This window comes from Brassica napus, chromosome C1 (assembly GCF_020379485.1).
Source record: "Brassica napus cultivar Da-Ae chromosome C1, Da-Ae, whole genome shotgun sequence".
In the NCBI taxonomy this organism is placed as follows: Eukaryota; Viridiplantae; Streptophyta; class Magnoliopsida; order Brassicales; family Brassicaceae; genus Brassica; species Brassica napus.
The window spans coordinates 4,087,075-4,111,444 of record NC_063444.1 but is presented as its reverse complement, the minus strand read 5'-3'; the positions used below and the strand labels follow the sequence as shown (position 1 = coordinate 4,111,444).

Here is a 24,370-nt window from a genome sequence, read left to right as displayed (position 1 = left end):
TATAAACAGATAAACCCCAGAGAGGTAAAGTAAACCCTTATTAGTCTCTCCTTCTTACTCCGCCATTAGCAAAAGAGATCATTCTTCTTCGCCTGGTTGGTTTATATGAGAAGCATCAAAATCACACTCGTGGGACGATTTGAAACCTTCTGAATCAATCAGACTGTTCTCAATGCAGAGAACGCTCTCGCTTGCGGCTGCTAAGTCTTCTTCCTCGACTTCACCTCTGTCTCTTCGTCCTCTCATGGCTAAGGTTTGTGTTCTTTATCAATTTTTTTCCGTTTCTCGATTCAAATTTGTGATCTTTTATGTCTAAATGTTTAGACTTTTGACTAAATTCATCACTAAGAACTCAATGGAGACTCTATTGATTGCTTGTTGCAGTTGCAGTGCAGGGCGATTCAGAGTCTCCCAGCTTCATCGTCCTCTTCAGTAGTTAGTGTCTATAGAAACGTATGCCAGCTTCATTTCAAAAGAGAGAACGCAAGCTGTTTTAAATTAGCTTGCGCACTTCCTTCGATCGGTTCCGTTAGCTATACAGCTCATTTTAGCGGCTCAAGTTTAAGTTCTTTTGGAAACAGTTTCAGACTCTTTCCTGGGAGGTATTTTTCTCAAGTCCCTAATACTGGGAATAAGGATAAGGTTGTCAAGAAGTTTAGTAAGAACTGGAATAATAAGAATAAGAAGAAGAATGAGGTTTTGGCTTCCTCAGAAGCTGAGGTGGTGACTGCTACTGAACCGGTTATTGGAGATGTTAGCAGTGGAATCAAAGTGGATTTAGCCGCTGCACCTGTTAGCAGTGGTAAGCAAGCCTCTGCTGTCAAACCAAAACGGCGCCCAAAGAAAAAGAAAGTTGAAGATAAAGATAAATCTTCTTCAACTGTATCGGCTTTGGAAGAGGTTTCTGTAGAGGGGAGTTTGAAAACCGTTCCCAAGACTAAACATTCTGGGTCTGGAAATTGGAGGTCTTCCTCTGCTAAGGTATTTTAAAATTTTGGGACGTAGTAGTTTCACCGTTGCGTATTTTACTTAACAGTTATGGTTCTCAGAAGGAGGTGGCAAAATATCCCAAAAGTTCTGCTCCAACAGAAGCAAGCAATGCACCAAAACAGGAGAAGGTCTTAGCTTCTTCAGAACTATCAACTGAAGCTTCACCGGCTAGCAATGGTAAGCAAGCCTCTAATGTTAAACCAAAACGGCGGCCGAAGAAGAAAGTGGATGATAAATCATCTTCAGCTGTACCAGTTCTGGAAGCGATCTCTGTAGAAGAGAGTTCAAAAAGCGCTCCCAAGCCAAAAGATTTTGGTTCTGGAAATCGGAAGTCTTCATCCGCTAAGGTATTTTTAATTTTTTTGCGAGATAGTAGTTTTGCCGTTGCTTACTTTACGTAACAGTACACTTCTCAGAAGGAGGTGGCAAAGTCTCCCATCGTGGAGGTGCCCAAAAGTGGAAAACAGAAGCAGGTTCCTCAAGCTCAGCCCATGAAAAACAGCATAGAGCACCGAGGTCAAAATGCTTCTAAACCGCTTTTTCCGCCAAGTGGAAAATCTGTTATTGTCGTTGAGTCAATCACAAAAGCAAAGGTTATTCAGGGCTATCTCGGTGACATGTATGAGGTTTTGCCAAGTTATGGTCATATCAGGGACCTGGCCTCAAGGTCTGGTTCAGTGAGGCCGGATGATGATTTTAGCATGGTTTGGGAGGTTCCATCTTCCGCCTGGACTCATATTAAGAGCATAAAGATGGCATTAAATGGGTACAGTCTCTTGCCTGTTAAAGCTACTTTTAAAAATCCACAGTTACTATCTTTAGAATAGTTTCCGGATGTGTCATTATGCTTCTCTATCTCATTATGTTCACCTTATTCGCCAGAGCTGAAAATCTGATTCTTGCATCGGATCCAGATCGTGAAGGAGAGGCAATCGCCTGGCACATCATTGAGATGTTACAGCAGCAAGGTGCCTTACACGAGAGTATGACAGTAGCAAGGGTTGTTTTTCACGAGATAACTGAATCAGCAATAAAAACTGCACTTCAGTCCCCACGAGAAATCGACGGGGACTTGGTACACGCATATCTCGCGCGGCGTGCTCTTGATTATCTAATCGGATTCAATATTTCACCGCTGCTTTGGAGGAAACTTCCAGGTTGCCCTTCAGCTGGGCGAGTCCAGTCTGCTGCTTTGGCTCTTATATGTGACAGAGAAACTGAAATTGACGGGTTTAAGCCTCAGGAGTACTGGACTGTTGGGATCAGAGTGCAAGGGAAGGATAGTTCATCCGCTGTTTCAGCTCACTTGACCAGTTTAAATTCAAAGAAGTTAAATCAGCTTTCTATCAGCTCTGAAGCAAAGGCTCAGGACATTGAGCAAAGGATAAGATCAGAAAGTTTTCTAGTGAAGAGCATTAAAAAAAGCACTACAAGGAAAAATCCACCAACTCCATATATAACATCAACCCTCCAGCAGGATGCTGCTAACAAGTTGCATTTCTCATCAGCATATACCATGAAGGTTGAGAAACTGAAACTTTATTCTTTCGTTTTTATTCGATTTTATGACTGAGTGCATGTTTCTGATAATAATAATTACATTTCAGCTTGCTCAAAAACTCTATGAGGGTGTCCAACTGTCTGACGGTCAATCAACTGGTCTTATAACATACATGCGGACAGATGGTTTACATGTGGGTGACCTCTATACTTTGTTTTGATTTTTCAAAATCATTACTGAATGATTCACCTTGCTATCTGTTACAACTTCATTATATTTTCCTGGATTTATATATTTTGTTTCTGTTCCCATCAGATTGGTGATGAAGCTATCAAAGATATACAATCCTTGGTGGTAGAAAGGTAAGACATAAATGCATCTGGAAGTCATTTTACGGTAGTCCATTGGACTCGAGAAAACTTAAGCGGCCATTAACTTACTATCTTCTGCAGGTTTGGGAATAACTTTACATCAGACGGTCCTCGTAAATATTTTAAAAAGGTTAAGAACGCTCAGGAGGCCCACGAAGCTATTAGACCTACCAATATACGTAGATTACCGTGTAAGTAAATCACTCACCATTGTTTTATTATACGAATGATGATGATAACAAATCACTGTCATAACTCTCAACATCTTTTGGATGCATTTCCAGCAACGATTGCTAGCCTGCTTGATGCGGATTCTCTAAAATTATATACCTTAATATGGGCACGAGCTATGGCATGTCAGATGGAGCCTGCTTCGGTTGTGCAGGTAATATATCTGCTAATTTGGCCCTTTAAATCATGCATATATTTATCCAATGTATTTCTGACTCTTTTCGTTCTCAGATACAACTTGATATTGGAAATGCCGCAGAATCCATTATCTTCAGATCATCATGCTCAAAAGTCGAGTTCCTTGGATATCAGGCAATTTACGAGGTACAACCTTTTCCATATTCTCGATGATTCCCTTAGGTTTGGCTTTGGAGTAATTTTCATAAGGTTTTCCTTCTTTTCTCTAGTTGTCATCTGTATGTTGAATCTTAGTTTTGTTTGTTATAAGCTAATGAGGGATCATTCTTCTATTTGGCGCTAAAGAAGTTTTTGTTGTTTTGTGTTGTAGGATCCTGAAGCTAAGGCAATCAGAACCAAAGACGATGATAAGTGTCGTGAGCGGGATGAAACTTTTGAAACTCTCAGTTTGTTGAAGGTACCATTCCTAATACTGTATCACGATTTTTTTATATCTCTGCTCTGTACCGTGGTTGTCATTTCTTTCTCGTCTTTTCAGGATGGGGATATGCTACATATTGGTGAAGTGGAACTCAAGCAGCACCATACTCAGCACCCACCACGCTATTCCGAGGGGTCACTGGTATAGTATTCTCATTTCTTTGGTGTCATAAGTTGTCTAAGATCCAGTTCGACAGTGTAGGCTCTTCTTGGAATAGTGGTCACGGTGAATTACTCTTTCTATAGGCGAAGAGGAAGATATTACCAACAAAAAGATCCGTTCTTTTTTTGCCTTCTTGATCTAACTTAGTTTTCTTAGGTTTAAGTCAAAACTGAATTATTTTGGAAAATAAATAAGCCAGACGGGGTAATAAAATTTGATACTTCACATCTTAGTCTCCAGTAGCTTCATTTTGGTTCCCGTTCAAATAGATAATGCTTTCACTGAACCTTCCACAAAATGCCTTCATTATTGAAGTCAACAACTGATCTTAAACAGTTCTCGTTGCAGTAATCTCTGTTTCAGTAAGATGGTAGCTAAACATGAACTGATAAAGGGGTTTTCTTCTTTGTATGATTGCTGAATCTGTGTGGTTACACAGAAGTATTAGGCATGAGACTTTTATTGGACTGTCGCCAGCTTTTCCAATACATAATTTGTTATAAACATGTTTTAATGTGATTCAGATTAAAAAGCTCGAGGAGCTCGGGATAGGTAGACCCTCGACGTATGCATCTATATTTAAAGTTTTACAGGTATGTGCTTTGTGTTAAGAAAGTGGTGTTTTTTTCTTCTAATGCTTCTGTTTCTTGCTGGAGGTTAAGAGACTCTAAAGTCAGCTGACATTAGCAGTACTTCTCCTTTCATGTGAGGTATAGACTGGTAGCATTTTGACATCTTTATGTTTTTCTTCACAGGACAGAAAGTACCTAACTATAAAGAGCCGAGTCCTGTATCCGGAATTCCGTGGGAGGATGGTATTTTTTATCATTAATCAAGCTCACTAATTGATAATAGTAAACCAACCATTGCAACGTTATCCTTCTAACCTCTGTACTATGTTTCCAGGTTTCAGCTTTTCTTACCAACTACTTCACCGAGGTCACGGACTACAGTTTTACTGCAGATATGGAGACCGAGGTGGATTTTAAGTTTGTTCCTTTGCTCGAGGCTGTATTAACTATAGCAATTTCTACATATTCCATAGATATTTTGCAACATCGCAAAGATGAGATACTCAATGGTTTGATTGTGATTGATTTTCATTTCAGCTTGACAACGTTTCTGGTGGTGTAACTGAATGGAAAGGTCTCCTAAGAGACTACTGGACACGATTCAGCGCTTATTGTAAACGTGTCGAAAATGTCCAAATCCAACAGGTACTTTCTTCGAAGAATGAACTCTCTAAGTCTACTTTCTGCGCACAAAAATTATTAGATTCTTACATTATCATACATGTACAGGTGGAGAAGATGTTGGAAAAAAGATACGAGGACTTTCTGTTTTCTTCCCTTCCCGATCCCACACGGACTTGCCCGAGGTCTGCATCCCTTTTTCCCTTCCACAAAATCTATAAGTTAGAAATTCTAATCAATTTCAGAATAGAGCATCTGCTTTGTAAACTCTTCTCATACACGGCAACCCATGCTTACACTTTCACGTGTAGCATCGACAGAAACTTTTGCAAGATTGTGCAGTGGTTCATAGTTTGAAAGAGTGTATGATTGGGTTTCCTGTCCACATTTCAGTTGTTCGGAAGGCACCTTAGTTTTCAAAGTTAGCAAGTTTGGTTCTGGGTATTTCATCGGTTGTGATGGCTACCCTTCGTGCAAGTAAGTTGCTGCCTTTTGAATCTCTTAACCGTGTTAACCTTTAGTCGCTTCTTCATGTATTCTCGCCAACACATTTTACGAATTTACGTTTTTGCGTTTGTTTATCACCTATATAATTTGAGCTATGTGGTTCATATGCAGGTTCGTTGCCAAAACACTTTATGGAGAGGATGAAGATGAAGATGAGACTCCAAAGAATACCTGCGTAGAAGAGCCCAAATTTCTAGGTGTTCATCCCAATACCAATGAGAAGGTGTCCCCCCTGCTCTGATCTGACCCTCTTCTATTGACAACTTCAGTTTTGCTGAACCCATTTCCTTGTTCAGGTTATTTTGAAGTGCGGCCCATATGGGCATTATGTACAGCTTGGTGAGGATAAAAAAGGACACGTACCACAACGAGCAAATGCGTCACATGTATGTTTGGAGTTTTATCAAGTTAAACATTCTCTATGTTTCTCTTACTGAGTCAACGTTCAGTTTGCATATGTGCGCCACTAGTATCTTATAATGCTGGCTTTCTCTTACTGAGAAATCTCTTGCAACCTTAATTTTCAGATAAAAGATGTGAACTCTATTACGCTTGAAGGTGCTCTCGAATTATTACGCTATCCTCTGACACTGGTAAGACTGATTTTGAGGTTACAATTTTTTGCGTTTCAACATTCTACGAGTGTTAATGACTTGATTTGCTCATTTCTGATCATCAGGGAAACCACCCTGAAGATGGGCAGCCTGTGTTCTTGAAGCTTAGTAAATCTGGATTTACTGTTCGACATCGCCGCACTATGGCTACTGTTCCCAAGGTACTATGTTATCTACGGTTATATGATGTGTCCGCAAAATATTATATAGTTAGAATAAGAGGAGCATTTGTTGTTGGTCTTGTACTTGATAAGGAAATGAGGTGTGGATCTGCATCCATAGTATAATAGGATTATTATTGTTTAAAGGAGTTTTCATTTACGATAACTTTGTACTTTGGCAGAACGTTGAACCAAGTGCGGTTACTTTTGAGAAAGCAATGAAGCTCTTGTCTGGCAAAAATGTGAGACTGTGTGGCAGACCCAAGAGAGTCAAGCCAACAGTAGTAGATGAGGAAGAAGGAGATGAAGAAGCCGTGGAGGCGATGTAATCTTCTATTCCTCAAGGTGAAGCCATTGGGCTAATTTACAATTGGTTCGTGAGCTTCCATGAAGAAAAGATCATTAGCTTTTATGGAAGAATATTCTTTTTGGTAATCAGAGTAATAATCGTGATAGAAAGAAAAAAAGATTGGATACTCTTGTAAAACTATAACACATTTGTTAATGATATGAAAGTTCCATTATGGTCCATTAACTGAGTCTTAATTTCACAACATAACAACAGATTTTGATGTTTACTAAATTACAAAACTTTTAAGACAAATCAATATGACTCCCTCTTGTGCTAAACCAACGAAGCTTCTTGTTCTTCCACACAAGTAGGATGAAGATCATAATCACAAGCATCACAAGAAAACGCCCAAAACTTACCTTGCTTCTTACAAAAATCACACACATAACCTTTCGCCATATCCAGCTTTAGCTCATGCACATGTTTCTTATCTTTCACTTTCCTCGGAAACGAGTCACCTTCTTTCTTCAAACAAGCTTCTAACTCAACAATCCTTGACTCCGTGAATGGATAACTCCTCGATCCATACAGCGACACCATCTCTCTCGCGTTTGTGCACACTGTTTTCTCCTCAGGTCCTATGATGACTAATGCAGGTATGAGTTTGATGTTGAAGATTCTACAGAGATCTTGTCTTGTTCTGTCCTCGTAAGGGATTGCAAGCCACGGCATGTCGGTCATGTTGATGTTGAACTCTCTTGAGTCTCTGTCTGTTGAGACTAAGATGACTTCGAAGGAGCCTTTTGTGGAGGTTGTAAGCTCATTGTAGACATCTATGAGCTGAGAAGTGAATGATCGAAAAGGCGGACACCAGTGTGCACCAAAGTATAAACCTATGGTCTTCCCCACAAGGTCAGAAACTAGTACCTGCATATTGTTCATACACAACCATAAAGGATCATTTGATCAAGACCAGAGAGATGAAGTTATTAACTCGGGGTTCGAATGGTATCATGCATAACAACTGTGGCGCGGTTCTAATAGTAACAAAAACGTATAGATATATATATATATATGTATATGTAGAGATTTTTGTTACTATTAATTGCGTTGCGGTTCTATCTGGTTTTTTCTTACCTTACTTCCATTTCTAGAAACAACATAACTCCGAGTTTCATGTGTAAGGAGTTTCTCTAAATGTCCTCCAACGCGCTTGGAATCATCGATGGCTTTGAGTTCTTCTTTTCTCTTTTTAGTGAAAGGAAATGCTTCAGGACCATAGTCTTCAATCAGACCAATGACGTCGTCAGCGACAGAGATTTCATCTGGATATAGAGGAACTAGTGACGGGATACGAGTAACCCTGTACTTATCAGTTAATTTGTTGCGTAGGCTTAAACTGAAGGGAACTGCGAGCCATGGCATGGACCAGAAGTGTTCATAGAACAAAGTCATATCATGATCAAATGAGACAAAGATGATCTCGATCTCTTCTCCTCGTTTCTGGAGACTCTCGTAGAGTTTTACCAGCTCTGGAGTGAAGTCCTTGCATGGCCTGCACCAGTTTGCGGAGAAGAAGAGACAAATCGTTTTCCCGTGAATATATTCCAGAGGCACCTGATAGAAGCGAGCTTATAGTTTAATGTAAGTTCCTTAGTCTAGAAAAATCACAGATGGTATGAAGAAATGAGAGAGAGTGATTGGTACATCTCCACTATGTGACAAAAGGAACTCAATCCCTTCAGCTGCTAGTATAGAGTAGATATCGTCATTTTCTGGAAACTGGACTTGATAATCTGCTGTTACTGCCATCTAAACTGCAACACCACTAGGCTCTTTAAGCTTCTCTTCTGTTCAGAAACTTTGATAGAGAAACCTAAAACAATATGAGAATGAAGATGCTTGTGCCTTAGCCTTATGGTAGGAGTATATGCTATTATATGTTATCCAAAACGGCTGTTCCAACTCCAGAGAGAAACACATGAAGACTGAGATTTTCTAAATAGCTTAACAATCAAACCTGAGTACTGTTTCAGTTGATTAAAAACCATAAAGTCACATCTTAGATGATTAAACATACATAAATATCAAGACAAGTTTAAAAACATGAGAAACCGAGAACACGACTCGAAGGATATACAAGTATACAACTGAAACACAGACCATCTATTATCAGGTTTTAAAGACGAGGAACTGTATCAGACGACCTGTTCAGAGAAAAAGGTAGCAAGCAAAAACTCAACATACCTGAACCAGACAGATAGTGATACGAGGAAACTAGAGAGTAGATTCTAACAAGATTTCACCAGAGGTTTAATTCTTTGTTGATATTTCTCTCGGTTGATCAAAGCTTGTAAATTCCAAGAAAAAGGGATAAAGGAAAATCACATGGAGACAAGAAAAATAAATATAGAAAAAGATATAAAGGTCTCTATCAAACAAACTTGTAAAAGTAAAATCAAAATATTCTCAAAGAATATACCAGCTGGAAACGTTACCCAGAGCAGCTAAAGCAACAACAAAGCTTGTGAATGAAACCATAAATTAATATTCTTTGCTTATCTCAACAGTAGACAAGTTGAAGAAGAAATCATAAAAAGACAAATTCTTTTTTTGCGTCTAGATGATAACAAACAAAGGGGCACGGGTATTCACAAAAATAAACAAAAGCTTACTCATCCACCATAACTAATAAGAAAATAATAGAATGCAAATAAAAATGTGATCAGTCTTTACCTACAAACATAAACACAACAAACATCAATGAGACAGTGAAGCTATTACACGAGGGAGAACTCTCCAGTCATGGCTCTTGAAAAACGATTTTCACCATCACTAGCAGTCACGTACGAAGATCGAAAACTCTCTTGACTTCCACCTGCCTCTCTGTGATCAACTTCTTCTATCCGATCAACAGCCTCGTGAAGCTCCATTCTCCTCTCCACGTCCCAGTCACAGCATCTCAACCCAATCTTGAGCAGCTTCAGCATCTGACCTTCCTGTTCTTTCCCTGCTCTCATCTCCTTATCAAACACGTCAGCATTCCACTCAGTTCTCGCTACTGACTCGACCCAAGCAGCTAGCTCGTCATCAGCTCCTTTCCCTTGCCGGAGGTAGTTAGCTGGAAACTTCCCCGTTAGTATCTCGAGGATCAAGATTCCTAGGCTCCAGACGTCGGACTTTCTTGATGTTCGGTCTTGCTGAGTGAACTCTGGTGACTTGTACGCCACCATGAACTGGTGAGATTGCTCCTTGTTGACCACTGGCACGAGAGCGTAGTCTGTTAGAAGCGGCTCGAAGTCGTGGTCGAGCAACACGTTGGATGATTTGAGATGGCCGTGAGGGAGATTCAGATCAGGGAATGTTCTGTAGAGATAAGCTAAGCCTCTTGTGACTCCTCTTGCAATCTTTAACCGGATTGGCCAATCCAAAACCACTTGACCGGGTGTTCGGTTTGCTGCAAAAATCAACCAAACATAATTATAGGTCTGCTGAATCCCGAGATCTGAACCAACCCGAACCAAAAACATTAATCTGATTCGATCTTGTAAGTTGGTATAAACTATAAACCGTATCTAGAATTTAATCCAAAAATCTAATCCAAAATCCGAGTTAATATCCCAAATAATTATTCAAAACTTAAATAAATATTACATGTATTCAAGCATCTCTAAAATTTTGAAAATTCGAATAACTTTTTTTTAAAAATCAAAAATTTTAATCCAAAAGAAATATTCAAAACTTAAATAAATATCTCATGTATTCAACATTTTAATTTATTATCTGAACTTTTCTTTTAAAACCTTAAATACTACTTAAATGCTCAATTTTATATCTATTTTGAAAAATACATGACAAAATAATTTAAAATATATATTTTAGTTAGTTGACAAAAAAAAAAGATTAGTTATATCTCGATTCAAAGTATTATTGGTTTGGTCGGGTTGGGTCTGGTTAATAACATTTTAGTTAATAATATTTTGAAATGAGAAACATTTTGGTTAATAAAGCGAAAACCCAACCCGACCAAACCAAACCAATAAAATTTCTCAGATTGGTTGAAAAGAACATCATAGGAAATGAAGAACACTAACCATGAAGGAGATTGGCGAGGCTGCCATTGGGAATGTAATTGGTGACGAGAAGCTTCTCATCTTTTCTGTAGTAGAATGCTATCAACGGAAGTAGATTAGGGTGCGATAACCGTCCGATCTTCTTCATATGATCGTAAAACTCCTCTCTCCTGATATTATTCATAAACCTAAACCGCTTCACAACCACCGCGCGGCTTCCCGTAAGAGCCGCCTTGTACGACGATCCAAACCCCCCGCTGCCGAGAACCTCCGCGGACGCACGGAGCATATCCTGGAGCGTGAACTTCTCCTGATCATTCCGAACGAAATGCAGCTTCCGCTGATCTTCCTCTCGAGGCAGGGCTCTCTCGGATAACACTGATGACGTTGCCGTTGAGTCTCGCTGCACAGCTTCGCTGGCTAGCTTCCTGTACACCTTGGAGTCCTGCGAGCTCTTCTCGCTGTTTTGCTGTGGCTCGCTTGGTCCGTAGACTGTGCCGAGGCCGAGGCTAGGGATGTGGCCGCGGTCGTGGTCGGGAGTTTTGCGTTGACGACGGCTGAGGATGCAAACGGAACAGAAGACGGTAATGAGGACTATGACGGCGAGGACGGTGAGGGCAAGGAGGAACACTGCAACCAACGGCGTACGAGGGTGTCTACAGGGAAGCAACGGCGGTCCACACAGCCCCTTGTTACCTAGGTAAAGGGGAGAGAATATAGTTGATGGAAAAGTTACTATTTGTAGAAAGATTACCATATGAGTATTAGCATGATTATTGGGAGTTCTTAGGGTAGAGCTCTTAACGAAATATAAGAATCTGTCTCTTAATTTTTAACTAAAAAAACTAAGAATCGGTTTTTAAATAAAAATTTTAAGAGCCGGTTCTTAATTTTTTTAGTTAAAAGTTAAGAGATGACTTCTTATATTCCGATAAAAACTCCATTCTAAGAACCTTCTAATAATCATGCTCTTAATGTAACAATAATATATTCTGATATCTTAATTGTGAAGTTAATTTTTTTAAAAATTAAATATAAAACCAAATGAAATAAAGTCATATGTTTTAAGAATCTAATTTTTGTTTTAAACTTAATTTACTATTTTTCGTACATTTTTATTATTTTAGTTTTAATAATGAAAAAAATTATTGAAATATCATTTGATTTATTATACAAATTATTTTTCACATATGAATCTTAGAAGAAAACTAATTATATCGCACATTGTGTCAAACTATAAACGTGGTGCTCACTACTTGCAAAGAATCCAAATCCATGACTAAAAAGTTCAAAGTTTCTGCATGGATGGTATAATCAGATGTTGACTTTCAAGTTTTCAAGGACTATGGACATGCATTACTGATCGATATTTGTAAACTAAAACCACAGTCGTAAACATGGAATACAAGTAACGATATTATGATACACAATAAAAGGAACAAGACGTTATGATGATGATGATGATTACCTAAGAAGAAGGTGATGTTCATGAGGCCGAGAGTTAACGGAATACGACCCTCTAACCGATTGTTAGCAACGTTAACGGTTACAAGATTCTTCTGATTAAACGGCGGTATCTTCCCGGTGAACAAATTATCCTCAAGATTCAGCTCAGTCAGCTTCGGCAACTTCCCCAACGACTTAGGAATCTCACCGGAAAACCTGTTTCCTTCAAGATGAACCTTCACCAGATCCTTCATTCCGTCAAAAAAACCACCGTCAATCTCTCCTGAAAACCGATTATGCGCCAAGTAAAGATGCACAAGAGATCCAAGCCCGACGAGTCCACGCGGTATCGGACCTTCTAAACCGTTGCGCATGAAGCTAACGCTCTTGAGACCGCGCATGGAGCCTAGCGCTTGCACGTCAAGCGTCCCCGCAAGGCTCATGTTCTCTAGACGGAGAGCGTAAACGACGCCGGCAGAACACATGACTCCTTTCCATTTCGAGTTGCTCCCTTTTTTCCCGGTGCATGGAGGATCACCGGAGTCCCCCCATCCGGTGAGGACGGTGGCGTTCACGAGAGATGACTTGAACTTCAAAAGAGCATCAGCGTCACCGTCGCTGGAGATGGGAACGAAGAAGCTAACGGCGAGTAATAATACTAAAAGAGAGTATACCACCGCAGGTTTGTTGTCATGAAGAATCATCTTGAAGAAACAAAAACAAAAATCTAATGTTTCAAAAAAGAAGGAAACTATATGGTGAAAGCTTTTTGTCGGAAGGACGGCTGATGGCGAGATGACAGCAAATGTCACCGCAACAAATCGTTCTCGCTTGCTAATGTGTGAGTTTTCTCTTGGAAAAGCCTCAAGAACGTGGAGCCAAGTAAGTCTAAGTTTGGATATGGCTTGATTACATGTTTCAATGTTTCGTTTTATAAGATTTTAAATGAGTCTTATTCAGTATTTGACATTTTTTTGTAGGAGTAAATCTTTTGAAGATTACATTAAAGTCAACGATCTCCATCAACGTGGAGCCAAGTAAAGCCTTGGGATGGGCATATAATCGAATGCCAATAAAAGTGGTACGTCTTTACCTACAAACAGAGACAAGAAACTTAATCAACAAACATCAATGAGAGATTTAGAGGGACACGAGCGAGAACTCCCCAGTCGTGGTTCTTGAAAAACGATACTCATAATCAGCAGTCACGTATGAAGATCGAAAACTCTCTTGAAAACTTTCACCAACGTCTCCGTGATCAACTTCTTCTATCCGATCAACAGCCTCGTGAAGCTCCATCCTCCTCTCCACGTCCCAGTCACAGCATCTCAACCCAATCTTGAGCAGCTTCAGCATCTGCCCTTCCTGTTCTCTCCCTGCTTGCATCTCCGTATCAAACACATCAGGTGTCCACTCGGTTCTCGCTACTGACTCAACCCAAGCAGCTAGCTCGTCGTCAGTTCCCTTCCCATGCCGGAGATAGTTCGCCGGAAACTTCCCAGTGAGTAACTCGAGGATCAAGATTCCCAAGCTCCACACATCGGACTTTCTTGATGTCCGGTTTTCCAGAGTGAACTCTGGTGACTTGTAAGCCACCATGAAGTGAGACTGATCTTTGTTAACCACAGGGACGAGAGCGTAGTCCGTTAGTAGCGGCTCGAAGTCGTGGTCGAGCAAAACGTTGGAAGATTTGAGATGGCCGCGAGGGAGATTTTTTTTTTGGTCGAACAAACATTGCATTCATAATCTAAAAGCATAAGTTACACTCCATCGACGGAGAGATTTTCCACCGCAGCGAGAGCTGACTTTGCCACCAAATCAGCCTCTGAGTTTTCTAAACGAGGGATAAACATGAAAGAGATTGTTTCAAACAGAGAGCTAAAATAAAAGATGTCAAATAATATCCCATAGAGCGCTGGTCTTGTTTCCTTTGTCTTGATCATGGAGATCAGAACTTGAGAATCAGAGTACACCGTCAAGGATCGAATATTCGACGAGGCAGCCTTCATGACTGCAGAACGGACAGTTATGGCTTCTGCCTTCAAAGCTGATGAGATGAACCGGAGGGAGTAGTGGATGTTGGGAAGGCGAGATGAGTTTACTCCCCTGAAGATACTGCCAATGCCGCAGACCTCTGTGATAAGGTTCCAGGCCGCGTCCACAAAGCACGATGGTCTCGAGTCCGCAGCTGGAGAGGTTTTGGTCGGAGCGTTGGTCTTCACGTGCTGAGGTTGGGAGCTGGCGCCCAGTTCTTGCGCTGCTTGCCATTCTTTTGCGTCTGCGATGGCCTTGTGAATCGTTTCTTGAGCTGAGAAAAATCTGTCATCAAAACACAGTTTATTACGAGACTCCATAAGTTCCACAACACCCAAGGCCATATCGGTACATAGAGTCCGACGGGGGGGGGGGGGGGTGATCATTCTGCTACCATGGACAAGCATAGTTGCAAGAGAAGAGTGCGAATCAGGGATCCAAGCTAGGGGGCTAGTTCCCACACGTTCATGGCAAAAGGGCATGAGGCAAACACATGGACGTCATCCTCTATTCCTCCACATCGTTTACAAGCAAAGGGATTAACTCCTCGAGTGACTAGGTTGGAACTGACGGGGATTGCTCTGTTTATAACTTTCCATAGAAAATCCTTTATCTTAGGAGATGTATTCAGATTCCATATGTGCTTCAGCCAGTCAAAGGATGGTGGTAGAAAGGGCAGTCTATGATCAGAGTAACTCGCCACACCATAACCCATTTTAGTAGTATATATTCCTTTAGGGTCTGGGAGCCAAACGATAAAGTTGTCCACCGGGGAGGAGCTCGTAACAATCTTAAGTATCTTCTCTTCATACTGAGGCAGGTGATGATGCTAACCCGGAGACAAGGAGGGAGATTCAGATCAGGGAATATTTTGTAGAGATAGTCCAAAGCTCTAGTGACTCCTTTTGCAATCTTTAACCGGATCGGCCAATCCAAAACCACCTGGCCGGGTGTCCGGTTTGCTGCAAAAATTAACAAAATAAAGTATCAACAAATCAGTGTTTTCAAAACCCAACAGAACCGAAGGATGAACCAGGTTAAACTGTGAACCATTCGAATTTATTTATAATTCATTATCAAAAATTAATTTTATTTTAAAATCATTATAAATTTTTTTATTTTATTCAATTATTTTACTTTTCATAACTCGTAATCATTATTAAACATCAAAATATCTAATTTTCATTTAGTTTATATTTAAATTTGATTAAATAATTTATTTTTATAAAAAACTTTACTAACTAAACTTAATTATGTTTATAAAAAAAACTTACCTAAAAACTAAAAAAAAACCACTCGTAATTTTGTTTTTATTTTTTGACTGAATTTAATTGATTCTAGATGAAACCATATTGATTCATAATCCAAAATTTTTTAGGTTATGACAGTCCGGTTTTAAAATATTGCAACAAATTGTTCAAAGAACACTTCTCATCTTTTCTGTAGTGGAAGGCGATCAACGGAAGGAGATTAGGGTGAGATAACCGTCCGATCCTCTTCATATAATCATAAAACTCTTCCCTCCCAATGTTACTCATAAACCTAAACCGCTTTCCTGGAGCGTGAACTTCTCCTGATCATTCCGAACGAAATGGAGCTTCTTTTGATCTACTCGCTTGTCGACTTCCTCTCGAGGCAGCTCTAATATTGATGATCTTGCTACTGAGTCCCGTTGCACAACTTCGTTGGCTAGTTTCCTGTAGACTTTAGAGTCCATCGAGCTCTTCTCGCTGAGTTGTTGCTCCGATGGTACGGAGAGTGTGCCGAGGCTGCTGCTGTAGCCGTGTTCGTGTACTTCGCTTGCTTTATGTTTACGGCGGCCGAAGATGAAAATGGAGCACAAGAAGACAACGAGTACTACGACGGCGAGGATGGTGATGGCAAAGAGAAACACCGGAAGCAAGGGCGGAGTGTTTTTGCAGGGAAGCAAAGGCGGTCCACACAGCCCCTTGTTGCCTGTTTTAGACCCAAACGAATTATTTGAAAGTTACAGATCTTACGTGGCACATTTAGTCATAGAAATGTTCACATATGATTTCTACAAGAAATCTATTCATATTGCGCATATGTCAATTTCTTAAAAACAATTTTGTAATTTCGCATGGAAAAACTCAACATGCTTCTCAGTACTTAGAGCAGGATTACCGCAAGGTGGGGAGCGTGGGTTCTAATTTTTTTTTTTTTGTCTAATTTAAAAAAAAATTAAAAATGGATCAATTGCGGGCTGCCACGTGTCAGTGGAGCCCGCGAACAGTACAAAAACTCTACCGAACTCGCTTCTTGCAGAAGAGGAAGAAGAGGTGGGTTTTATGATTTTTGTGGGCCCTACACCTCTTAAAACTCCTAAGAGCATGCGCATCAGGAGTTTAAGGAGAAGAGGTCGCACGTTTTACGAAAAAAAATATATTAAAATAAGCATAAATGAAGACTTCGGCTCGTCTCGCCTCTCCTGAGTGAACCCGGGTCATAACTGTTCAGCGGGCCCCACGCCACGTGGCGGCCCGCAATTGGTCACTTTATTTAATTTTTTTTTTTAATCAAATGAAAAAGAATAATAATAATAAAAAATTAGTTTTTTGAATCCCAATGAATGGTTCACCGCTGCCCATGCTCTAAGAATCAGCCTTATTCCTGCTCTTAAGAAGAGTGCATGGACCAATAAATTCAAAGTTCCCCCATATGGTTGGTAATAATCAGATAGAGTTAATTTTTTTTTTGTCGTTTGTTAAACTTAAATTTTTACATGAAAACTAACAAGGGTCAATCCTTTTAGAACGAGAAGCCGACAAAATTTGAAATTCGTCTGGAGTCATAAACTGATGAAGATTCTAATAGTGTACGAACATAAAATTAAAACTACCTACCTGAAACTAAAAGAAACAAAAAGAAAACGAGAATGAATATTCAAAATAAGATTATTTTTGTATCATAAAACCTTAGAACTAGTGTTGATCATATATAAACCATGTTAAATTAATTTTTAGAGTAGATGCTTTTCACCTAAAATCAAATATATATATATATATAACTTATTAGTCTTTTTACTAAATGATATAAGAGTTTAACCATTGAACTAATTCATTGTTGATAAGTGATTGACTACTGATTGATATTCGTGTAAACTAGAATAAGTAACAATATTATGGTAATTAATTAAAGGAACAAGACATGATATGAATATGAGGATGATGATGATGATGATTACCTTGGAAGAAGGTGGTGTTCATGAGGCTGAGAGCAACCGGAATACGACCCTCTAACTGATTGTTAGTAACGTTAACGGTAACGATACTCTTATGTTTAAACGGAGGTATTTTCCCGGTGAACATTGTAACGGCCCGATCCCCCGGCGTCCGACCGGGGTTATCGAAAGGGCGTTATGGACACGTGTCTACTCATTTAGACAACCTTACGTGTCCCGTTACTGGTCCCGAGAGCCGACGGGCGCATAACCTTCTTTGAAATACCGTCACACCCACATCCATATACTTCTACTTACAGTCCTGCGCACAGGGAAATAGAAATGGAGGAGTGAGCAACAAGTTACTCAGTGAAGTGGCTCTAGACTAGCCTGCCCGCATGACACTTTATACTACTCTATGCGAGAACTAGGACTGACTAGCCACTACAATCAGGTAATGTATTTTTATCATTTCATACTGTCATCACTAATTGTCCACATTCAATTCCATACATTTCTAGCAACCTAGTGATCAATCATTACAATGAACTCACTCATTGCCACACACGTTAAACCCTAGACTTAACCGACTCATCATACCAGACCGACTCGATCCTATGACACCTTTAACTTCCCGTTACCCGACCTTGATGCACGTTTTTATATCCCGCCTCTCGCGGTTGGCACTTCGTTCTTATCATCAGTGGGTAGCTCCCACTAGGCTTCTACCCCATATTCATGTGGATTCGCCACATCTCCTATGGGTGCTTCCATATTCTTGTGGATTCGCCACATCTCCTATGGATACCTAGCGTGAACTACTGCCACACATACTTTCCTTAGACTCTATATGCTTTCCCCACCCATGCTTAACCGTAACCTTATTCTTTCATACTTTCACTTATCCTTTCACATCCTTATCATTTTCACTTATCCCTTCCCATTCTCATTCGCTTTCCTTTTCATTTAGACTTGTACTTGGACTCATTCACTAGACGCCACCCGTTATCGGTGCCACACACAATACACATTGCACTCAAGTTCTACTTCAATAACATTAACAATCATTACTCATCTATCAGCTTAGCATTCATTTCCCTCTAGCATCCTAGCTTTAATCACAAACCACTCATGGGACTACACATCCAAACATACAAGCATAAATTACCAATCAATCATCGCTACCACAACTCCATTTCAGTTTACTAAGTCCCATTTAACAATATGAGGGTTCTTATGCATCGTGTTCCATTCATCTAACATCCTAGCAATAATCATGATCTATCATCCTAGCTTTCAAACAGGGTCTAATACAGTACATAAAGAAGTATACAGTACATGAGAACAAGATGGGTTCAAGACACTCCACCTCAACCTAGATCTGGATCTTGAAACAAGAATTAGAGAAGAAGAGAGAGACGGCGCAGGAGGGAGAGAGGTCGACGGCTAGGGTTTTCGGCCTCCGGGAATTCTCTGCAGAGCTTCGCTTCAGATTTGTGATCAGACAAAAGAAGGGGCTGCAGCTCTTTTTATAGGAAGGAAGGAAGGAACCCTAGGTTTTTGCCAAACGGGCCGTAGAGAAGCCCATTCCTTTATGAAACTTTTTGGGCCAGAAACCGGACCGTTATAAACATGTTATCTTCAAGATTCAGCTCCGTCAGCTTCGGCAGTCTCCCCAACGACTCCGGAATCTCACCGGAAAACATGTTACCTTCGAGATGAACCTTCACAAGATCATTCATGCTGTCAAACAAATCACCATCGATCTCACCCGAAAGCTTGTTATGCGCCAAGTAAAGATACACTAGCGTTACAATCTCGTCGACTCCACGTGGCATCGGCCCTTCGAAACTGTTATACATGAAGCTCACGCTCTCGAGACTTGGCATTGAAACGAGCGGTTGCAAGTCAAGCGTCCCCGTGAGGCTCATGTTCTCTAAGCGGAGAGCGTAAACGACGCCGTTGTCGCACATCACTCCTTTCCATGTCGAGTGGCTTCCTCTATCCCCGGTGCAAGGAGGAACACCAGAGTCCCACCCTTCGGCTTCGAGGACACTAGCGTTCACTAGAGATGACTTGAACTTCAAAAGAGCATCAGCGTCACCGTCGCCGGAGATAGGAAGGGCGAAGCTGGCAGCGAGGAGTAATAGTAAGAGAGAGTATACGAAATGACAGATCATTTCGATGCTTCGAGCAAAGTTCTTGAAACAGATACAAAGATGTGTGTTTGAGAGGAAGAAGGGAGATATATTAGAGGAGGAGGTGAAGCTTTTCACCGGAAGAAGGATGTTAGGCCGGCTGATAGCGAAAGAACAGCAATTGTCATGCACAAATCATTTTCGTTTCTGCTGATATGTGAAGTTTTCTTGCTTCAAGAACGTGGAACCAAGTAAGTAAGTCTTCTCTATGCTTGGATGGCTTAATCACAGTTCTGACTTTGAATTGATTAAGTATTTCTAATTTTTGGTTAAGTCTTATCCAAGTACATGAAGTCATCATGTTGTCAAAATATATGAGTTGTGAAATTTAGGCCCCTAGACGTTCGATGTGCCTTTAGATTCGCTTCTGTTGACTTGAATTTTTTGGTTTTTCAATACTATGTTCATAAATTCATTCGAGTTTTTACTAATTTTCGGATAAAATTTAGTTCGGTTGAAATCGGGTTTTGTTTAGACAGGGTTATAAGACCAATTCCATCCATTAGAACCCCTAATGGGCTCTAATGATTAAATTAGTTGGTTTTAAGGTGATTTGATAAGTTAAGAACTTTGGTTATTGGAATTAATTTTTGCTTCCTCCAATGGGAGAACCCCATAGGGGTTAATTTTTTTTTTAAAAAAATTTTGTTTTAATTAGAATGATTTAAAATAAAAACATACATAATTTTTTTAATAAAAATTACATAAAACGTATGAAAAATACAAATACAAATCGTAAACGAGAAAAAGCCGATTAGTCGAAATCTTGATTTGTTCTAAATTTTTGCCAAATATGCTCAACCAAATCAGCTTTCAACTGGTGATGTATTGTTCTATCACGAACTCGATTCCGAATGCTCATCATATTGCCGAGATTTGAAGGCATATATGTCGAATACGTGAAATCCACTTGGGAACTTTGGTTTGATTCCGGTTGTGCGAAAACTGATACATCAAAGTGAGTGTACCCATCTCGTTCATCTTCTACGATCATATTATGTAGAATGATACATGCTCTCATTATCTTGCCAATTTTTATTTTATCCCACAAAAGAGCTGGATTTTTGACTATGGCAAATCGAGCTTGCAAGACCCCAAAAGCACGCTCGACATCTTTACGTACAACTTCTTGATATGTAGCGAATAAGGATGCTTTTGGACCTTGTGGAAGTGGAATAGATTGGACAAAAGTAGCCCATTTTGGATAAATACCATCTGTGAGATAGTAAGCCAAATGGTACCCGTTTCCGTTAACTATGTAGTTAACTTTTGGAGCTCGACCTTGTAATATATCATCAAAAACCGGTGATCGATCAAGAATATTGATATCGTTTAATGTACCTGGTGGTCCGAAAAAGGCGTGCCATATCAGAGATCTTGTGAAGCTACAACCTCTAAAACAATGGTTGGCTTTCCTGATCCACGTGTATATTGACCTTTCCATGCGGTCGGACAATTCTTCCATTCCCAATGTATACAATCGATGCTTCCTATCATCCCGGGAAATCCGCGTATCTCTCCAATATCGAATAGTCGCTGAAGATCTTCTGGCGTGGGTCTTCTTAGATACTCATCTCCAAATATATTTATGATTCCTTGAACAAAATGTTCCAAGCATAAAAGCGCGGTGGTCTCACCAAGTCGGAGGTATTCGTCGACGGCATCAGCTGGGCAACCATACGCCATCATACGGATAGCTGTCGTTGCCTTTTGTAACGGAGAGTGACCGAACCTTCCAGTAGCATCTCTTCTTTGTTGAAAGTATGGGATTTCAGCGGAGAGTCGACCAACATGAGAAACAGCATGATAAGAAACAAAACTGACAGAGAGATAGCATGATAAGAAACAAAACTAACGGAGAGATAGCATGATAAGAAACAAAACTAACGGAGAGATGGACAATATTATACATTAACCAGCATGATAAGAAACATCATTTATCTTACAAACAGAGAGATAGACACATTAAACAGCTATTTTACATTAAGATAAGACAATTATCTTACAAACTCGACACAAACAGCTCACAGAGACAACTAAAACACAACTAAAGACTCGACACAAACAATTTTTGCTTGTTAAATCCAGATCATACAGACGCAACTAAAGACTCAACATATCTTTAATAAGTTTGTTTTTTAAGGCAAGTTCGAGTTCAGTTAATGGCTCAGTCTTTGCAATTAGAGAGTCAAGCAATTTTTGCTTGTTAAGAGTATCTTTCAAAGCAAAGTCCTTCTATCTAATACTCCAGATGCTCTGCAACTCCTTTTCTTCCTCATCCAACTTCGTTGCATTGATCACAGCCCTTTTTCCTTTCGCCTTTGCCGCTTTAACTCCAATAGGGCGCTTGGATTGATCATCCTCTCCAGCCACAAAAGTTGATGATTGTGCAGAGTGCTCATCTAACTTCCTCCTTTTTGACTGCACCTTATCTTTAGTTGTAGATGCGCCACACCATTTCTGATCGTGTCGCAGCTCCAACCATGCGTGCTCAAGGGTAAACTTCGCCTTGTAGTCATTGAAGTAAATCTCATGAGCCAGTTTCATTACATCATTCTCGTTCTGGCCACTTGATTTCTCTTTTGTTGCCGTAACATAGCAGCCAACGAACTTGCAGACGCCCTCATTGATCTTCCCCCACCTTTGTTTGCAATGAGTAGGCTCTCCCGTTTGCAAACCAGATAGCTTGGGACTTGCAGCAAAATAAGCTGCAATGCATTTCCAAAACGCAATGGTTTTTTGCTCATTCCCAACTACAGGGTCTTTGGAGGTGTTCAACCAAGCACTGATGAGCACCTGATCCTCTGTTGGTGTCCACTTCCTTCTCTTTTTACGGTACTCCACAGTGTGGGCTTCAACGTTTTCTTCTTCAGACCAAGGACCGAACAAAGAGACATTCGACGCAGAGATATCTACACTAGGTTGAGTGTTTGGTTGTTGATGGTTTAAGAGATCCATAAAGCTAGAAGGTTGAGTATATGAATCCATAAAATTGTTTATGGATTCAAAGGAAATAGGAACGTTGTAAGGAAGTCGAAAAGGAGAAGTATTTGATTGTTTTACTTGTTTTACTTGTTGTTGTTTAGGAGTATTGTTTAGATTTTAAAGGAAACTTAAAAATTTTAGTTGTTGAAGTTACTTACTTTGTGTGTTAATGGCAATCAATGTTCATACCTACAACTTAAAGAAAATACAACTAAAAAAAATACGATAACAAAGGCAAATCACATCCACACTACTAACAGATACAATTTAATTTTCAAACCTAATCAAGCTCTAACCAATACCATTTAATTTCCAAACCTAATGAAGCTCTAACAAAGCATTAAAGACAAGTCTGCTAACCTCTTGCTGATTGAAGTGAAAGATGGATCTTCTGGCCATGTTGAATCCGTAATGAATGAAAGGAAACTCCCCAACTGTCGGCTCCCGCTTCTTGATGATCACCACTCCTCACACAACCAACAAAAATAGAATTATATAAGCAAAGTAAAAAAACCTTGATCAATCAAATATTTACACAGATAACCGAACACAAAATGATATGAAAATAAAGACAAGAACAGCTTGGTGTGATAATGTGAAACACAATCGACTCTGCTTCCAGACTAATAGAGACAGTTCTTCCTAAAATTCATCATGAACACTTGTTCGAACTTATCTTGCTTCTTCTTCCATCTTGTCTGAGTTATATCCTTCCCTCCATCCTTGCTTTCTCTTCAAGCTTCATCATAACAGCGGATCACGAACAGAGTGTGTGAGATAAACCAAATTGGAGACAAAAGTAACATAAAGATCAAATCAAAAGGATGATTTCTTACCGATAAGGAGACCGAGACGAGATTTCAGACCAGATTCGAGAGAGACGACGAGAATCGACACGAGACAGACGGCGAGAGAGACGACGAGAATCGAGACGAGACAGACGGTGAGAGAGACGGCGAGATTCAACACGAGAGAGACGACAATACAGACGGCAAGAGAGACTACGAGAATCGAGACGAGACAGACGGCGACCGAGACGGCGAGCTTCGAGACGAGAGAGACGACGAGACAGACGACGATCGCCGAGACGACATAGTCGACGAAAATCGACAGATACGAAGAAATTCAAGTGAGAAGACTGAGAAGTCGAGAATGCAAACCAAAAGCCATTCGGCTTTGTCGCGACGAAGGAGAGAGAGAGCATTTGATTTGCGGTCGAATCACAATCCACCACGTAAGGGCTTCCTAGCTGCTCTAAAAAGCTCAAATAAGACAGCGGTTCTAAAGTTTTTTGGCTTTTTTCATTTATTTTTAATCATCTTTTCTTTGGAGCATGTTGTTAGGCACTCCCAATAAACCTGCTCTAACAATACTTAAAAGCACTCAAAAATCTATTTACAAACTAACCAAAAATACTCAAAATATATAAATTATTTAAAAATTAACTAAACTATCTAGACTAATTAAAAATATTCAAAATAACAAAAAAAAAACTACACAAAATTAAATACTTTGAAATATCTAAATTACTGTAACATATTTAACTAATTTTAGAAATTTTCAGATCTTATTTGGATTTTAGTTCGGTTTGGATTAAAGTTTGGACTTTGGTTTAAGGTAAAAACAACCAAATCTAGTAAGATCTGCACAAATTCAGATTTTGTTACATCATAATCCCTACATTTGATCTACCGTTTAATTGTAGTGGGTAAAGAGAACTGTTGTAGTAAGGCCGAAGACCAAAAAAATATTAGATGTATCAGTCCACAGGCCCAATCTATCTTTATCAGACAGCTCTAAACCCATTTTTTC

At 39.9% G+C, this 24,370-nt stretch overlaps 4 protein-coding genes and 1 pseudogene across 11 annotated transcripts; 1 reads left to right on the top strand and 4 right to left on the bottom strand.

Moving 5' to 3' along the window:
* The first annotated feature begins 34 nt into the window (after positions 1–34).
* LOC125580587 (DNA topoisomerase 1-like) lies at positions 35–6,880 on the top strand. 7 transcript variants are annotated; one of them, XM_048745283.1, is made up of 23 exons: positions 35–253; positions 385–981; positions 1,050–1,337; positions 1,410–1,756; positions 1,873–2,512; positions 2,598–2,684; positions 2,807–2,853; positions 2,944–3,053; positions 3,147–3,247; positions 3,325–3,417; positions 3,602–3,688; positions 3,770–3,853; positions 4,399–4,467; positions 4,630–4,689; positions 4,781–4,852; positions 4,984–5,091; positions 5,176–5,252; positions 5,461–5,544; positions 5,686–5,797; positions 5,871–5,960; positions 6,102–6,167; positions 6,254–6,349; positions 6,532–6,880. In XM_048745283.1, exons 1-23 carry the CDS (start codon positions 173–175, stop codon positions 6,676–6,678), a joined length of 3,543 nt encoding a protein of 1,180 aa, XP_048601240.1. In that variant the 5' UTR covers positions 35–172; the 3' UTR covers positions 6,679–6,880. The 7 variants fall into 7 exon arrangements, with proteins under 7 accessions (XP_048601240.1, XP_048601239.1, XP_048601236.1 ...); XM_048745282.1 differs by having other exon boundaries at positions 1,407–1,756; XM_048745279.1 differs by having other exon boundaries at positions 1,395–1,756.
* On the bottom strand, positions 6,824–9,156 carry LOC106354717 (probable nucleoredoxin 3). 2 transcript variants are annotated; one of them, XM_048745285.1, is made up of 4 exons: positions 8,889–9,156; positions 8,349–8,517; positions 7,779–8,258; positions 6,824–7,568 (listed from the first exon to the last, which is right to left on the bottom strand). In XM_048745285.1, the coding sequence occupies exons 2-4, from the start codon at positions 8,451–8,453 to the stop codon at positions 6,975–6,977; spliced, it is 1,179 nt and encodes a 392-aa protein (XP_048601242.1). In that variant the 5' UTR covers positions 8,454–8,517; positions 8,889–9,156; the 3' UTR covers positions 6,824–6,974. The 2 variants fall into 2 exon arrangements, with proteins under 2 accessions (XP_048601242.1, XP_048601243.1); XM_048745286.1 differs by having other exon boundaries at positions 8,349–8,458; positions 8,889–9,016.
* A 63-nt stretch (positions 9,157–9,219) lies between these two features.
* On the bottom strand, positions 9,220–13,097 carry LOC106372842 (probable LRR receptor-like serine/threonine-protein kinase At4g31250). The gene is made up of 3 exons (XM_013813111.3): positions 12,183–13,097; positions 10,736–11,410; positions 9,220–10,098 (listed from the first exon to the last, which is right to left on the bottom strand). The coding sequence occupies exons 1-3, from the start codon at positions 12,862–12,864 to the stop codon at positions 9,422–9,424; spliced, it is 2,034 nt and encodes a 677-aa protein (XP_013668565.2). The 5' UTR covers positions 12,865–13,097; the 3' UTR covers positions 9,220–9,421.
* A 149-nt stretch (positions 13,098–13,246) lies between these two features.
* Positions 13,247–19,982, bottom strand: LOC106372841 (annotated as a pseudogene).
* Positions 19,983–21,808: 1,826 nt separating this feature from the next.
* Positions 21,809–22,531, bottom strand: LOC106372840 (glutathione S-transferase T3-like). Its single transcript, XM_013813109.1, has one exon. It carries the CDS (start codon positions 22,529–22,531, stop codon positions 21,809–21,811), a length of 723 nt encoding a protein of 240 aa, XP_013668563.1.
* Positions 22,532–24,370: the final 1,839 nt, after the last annotated feature.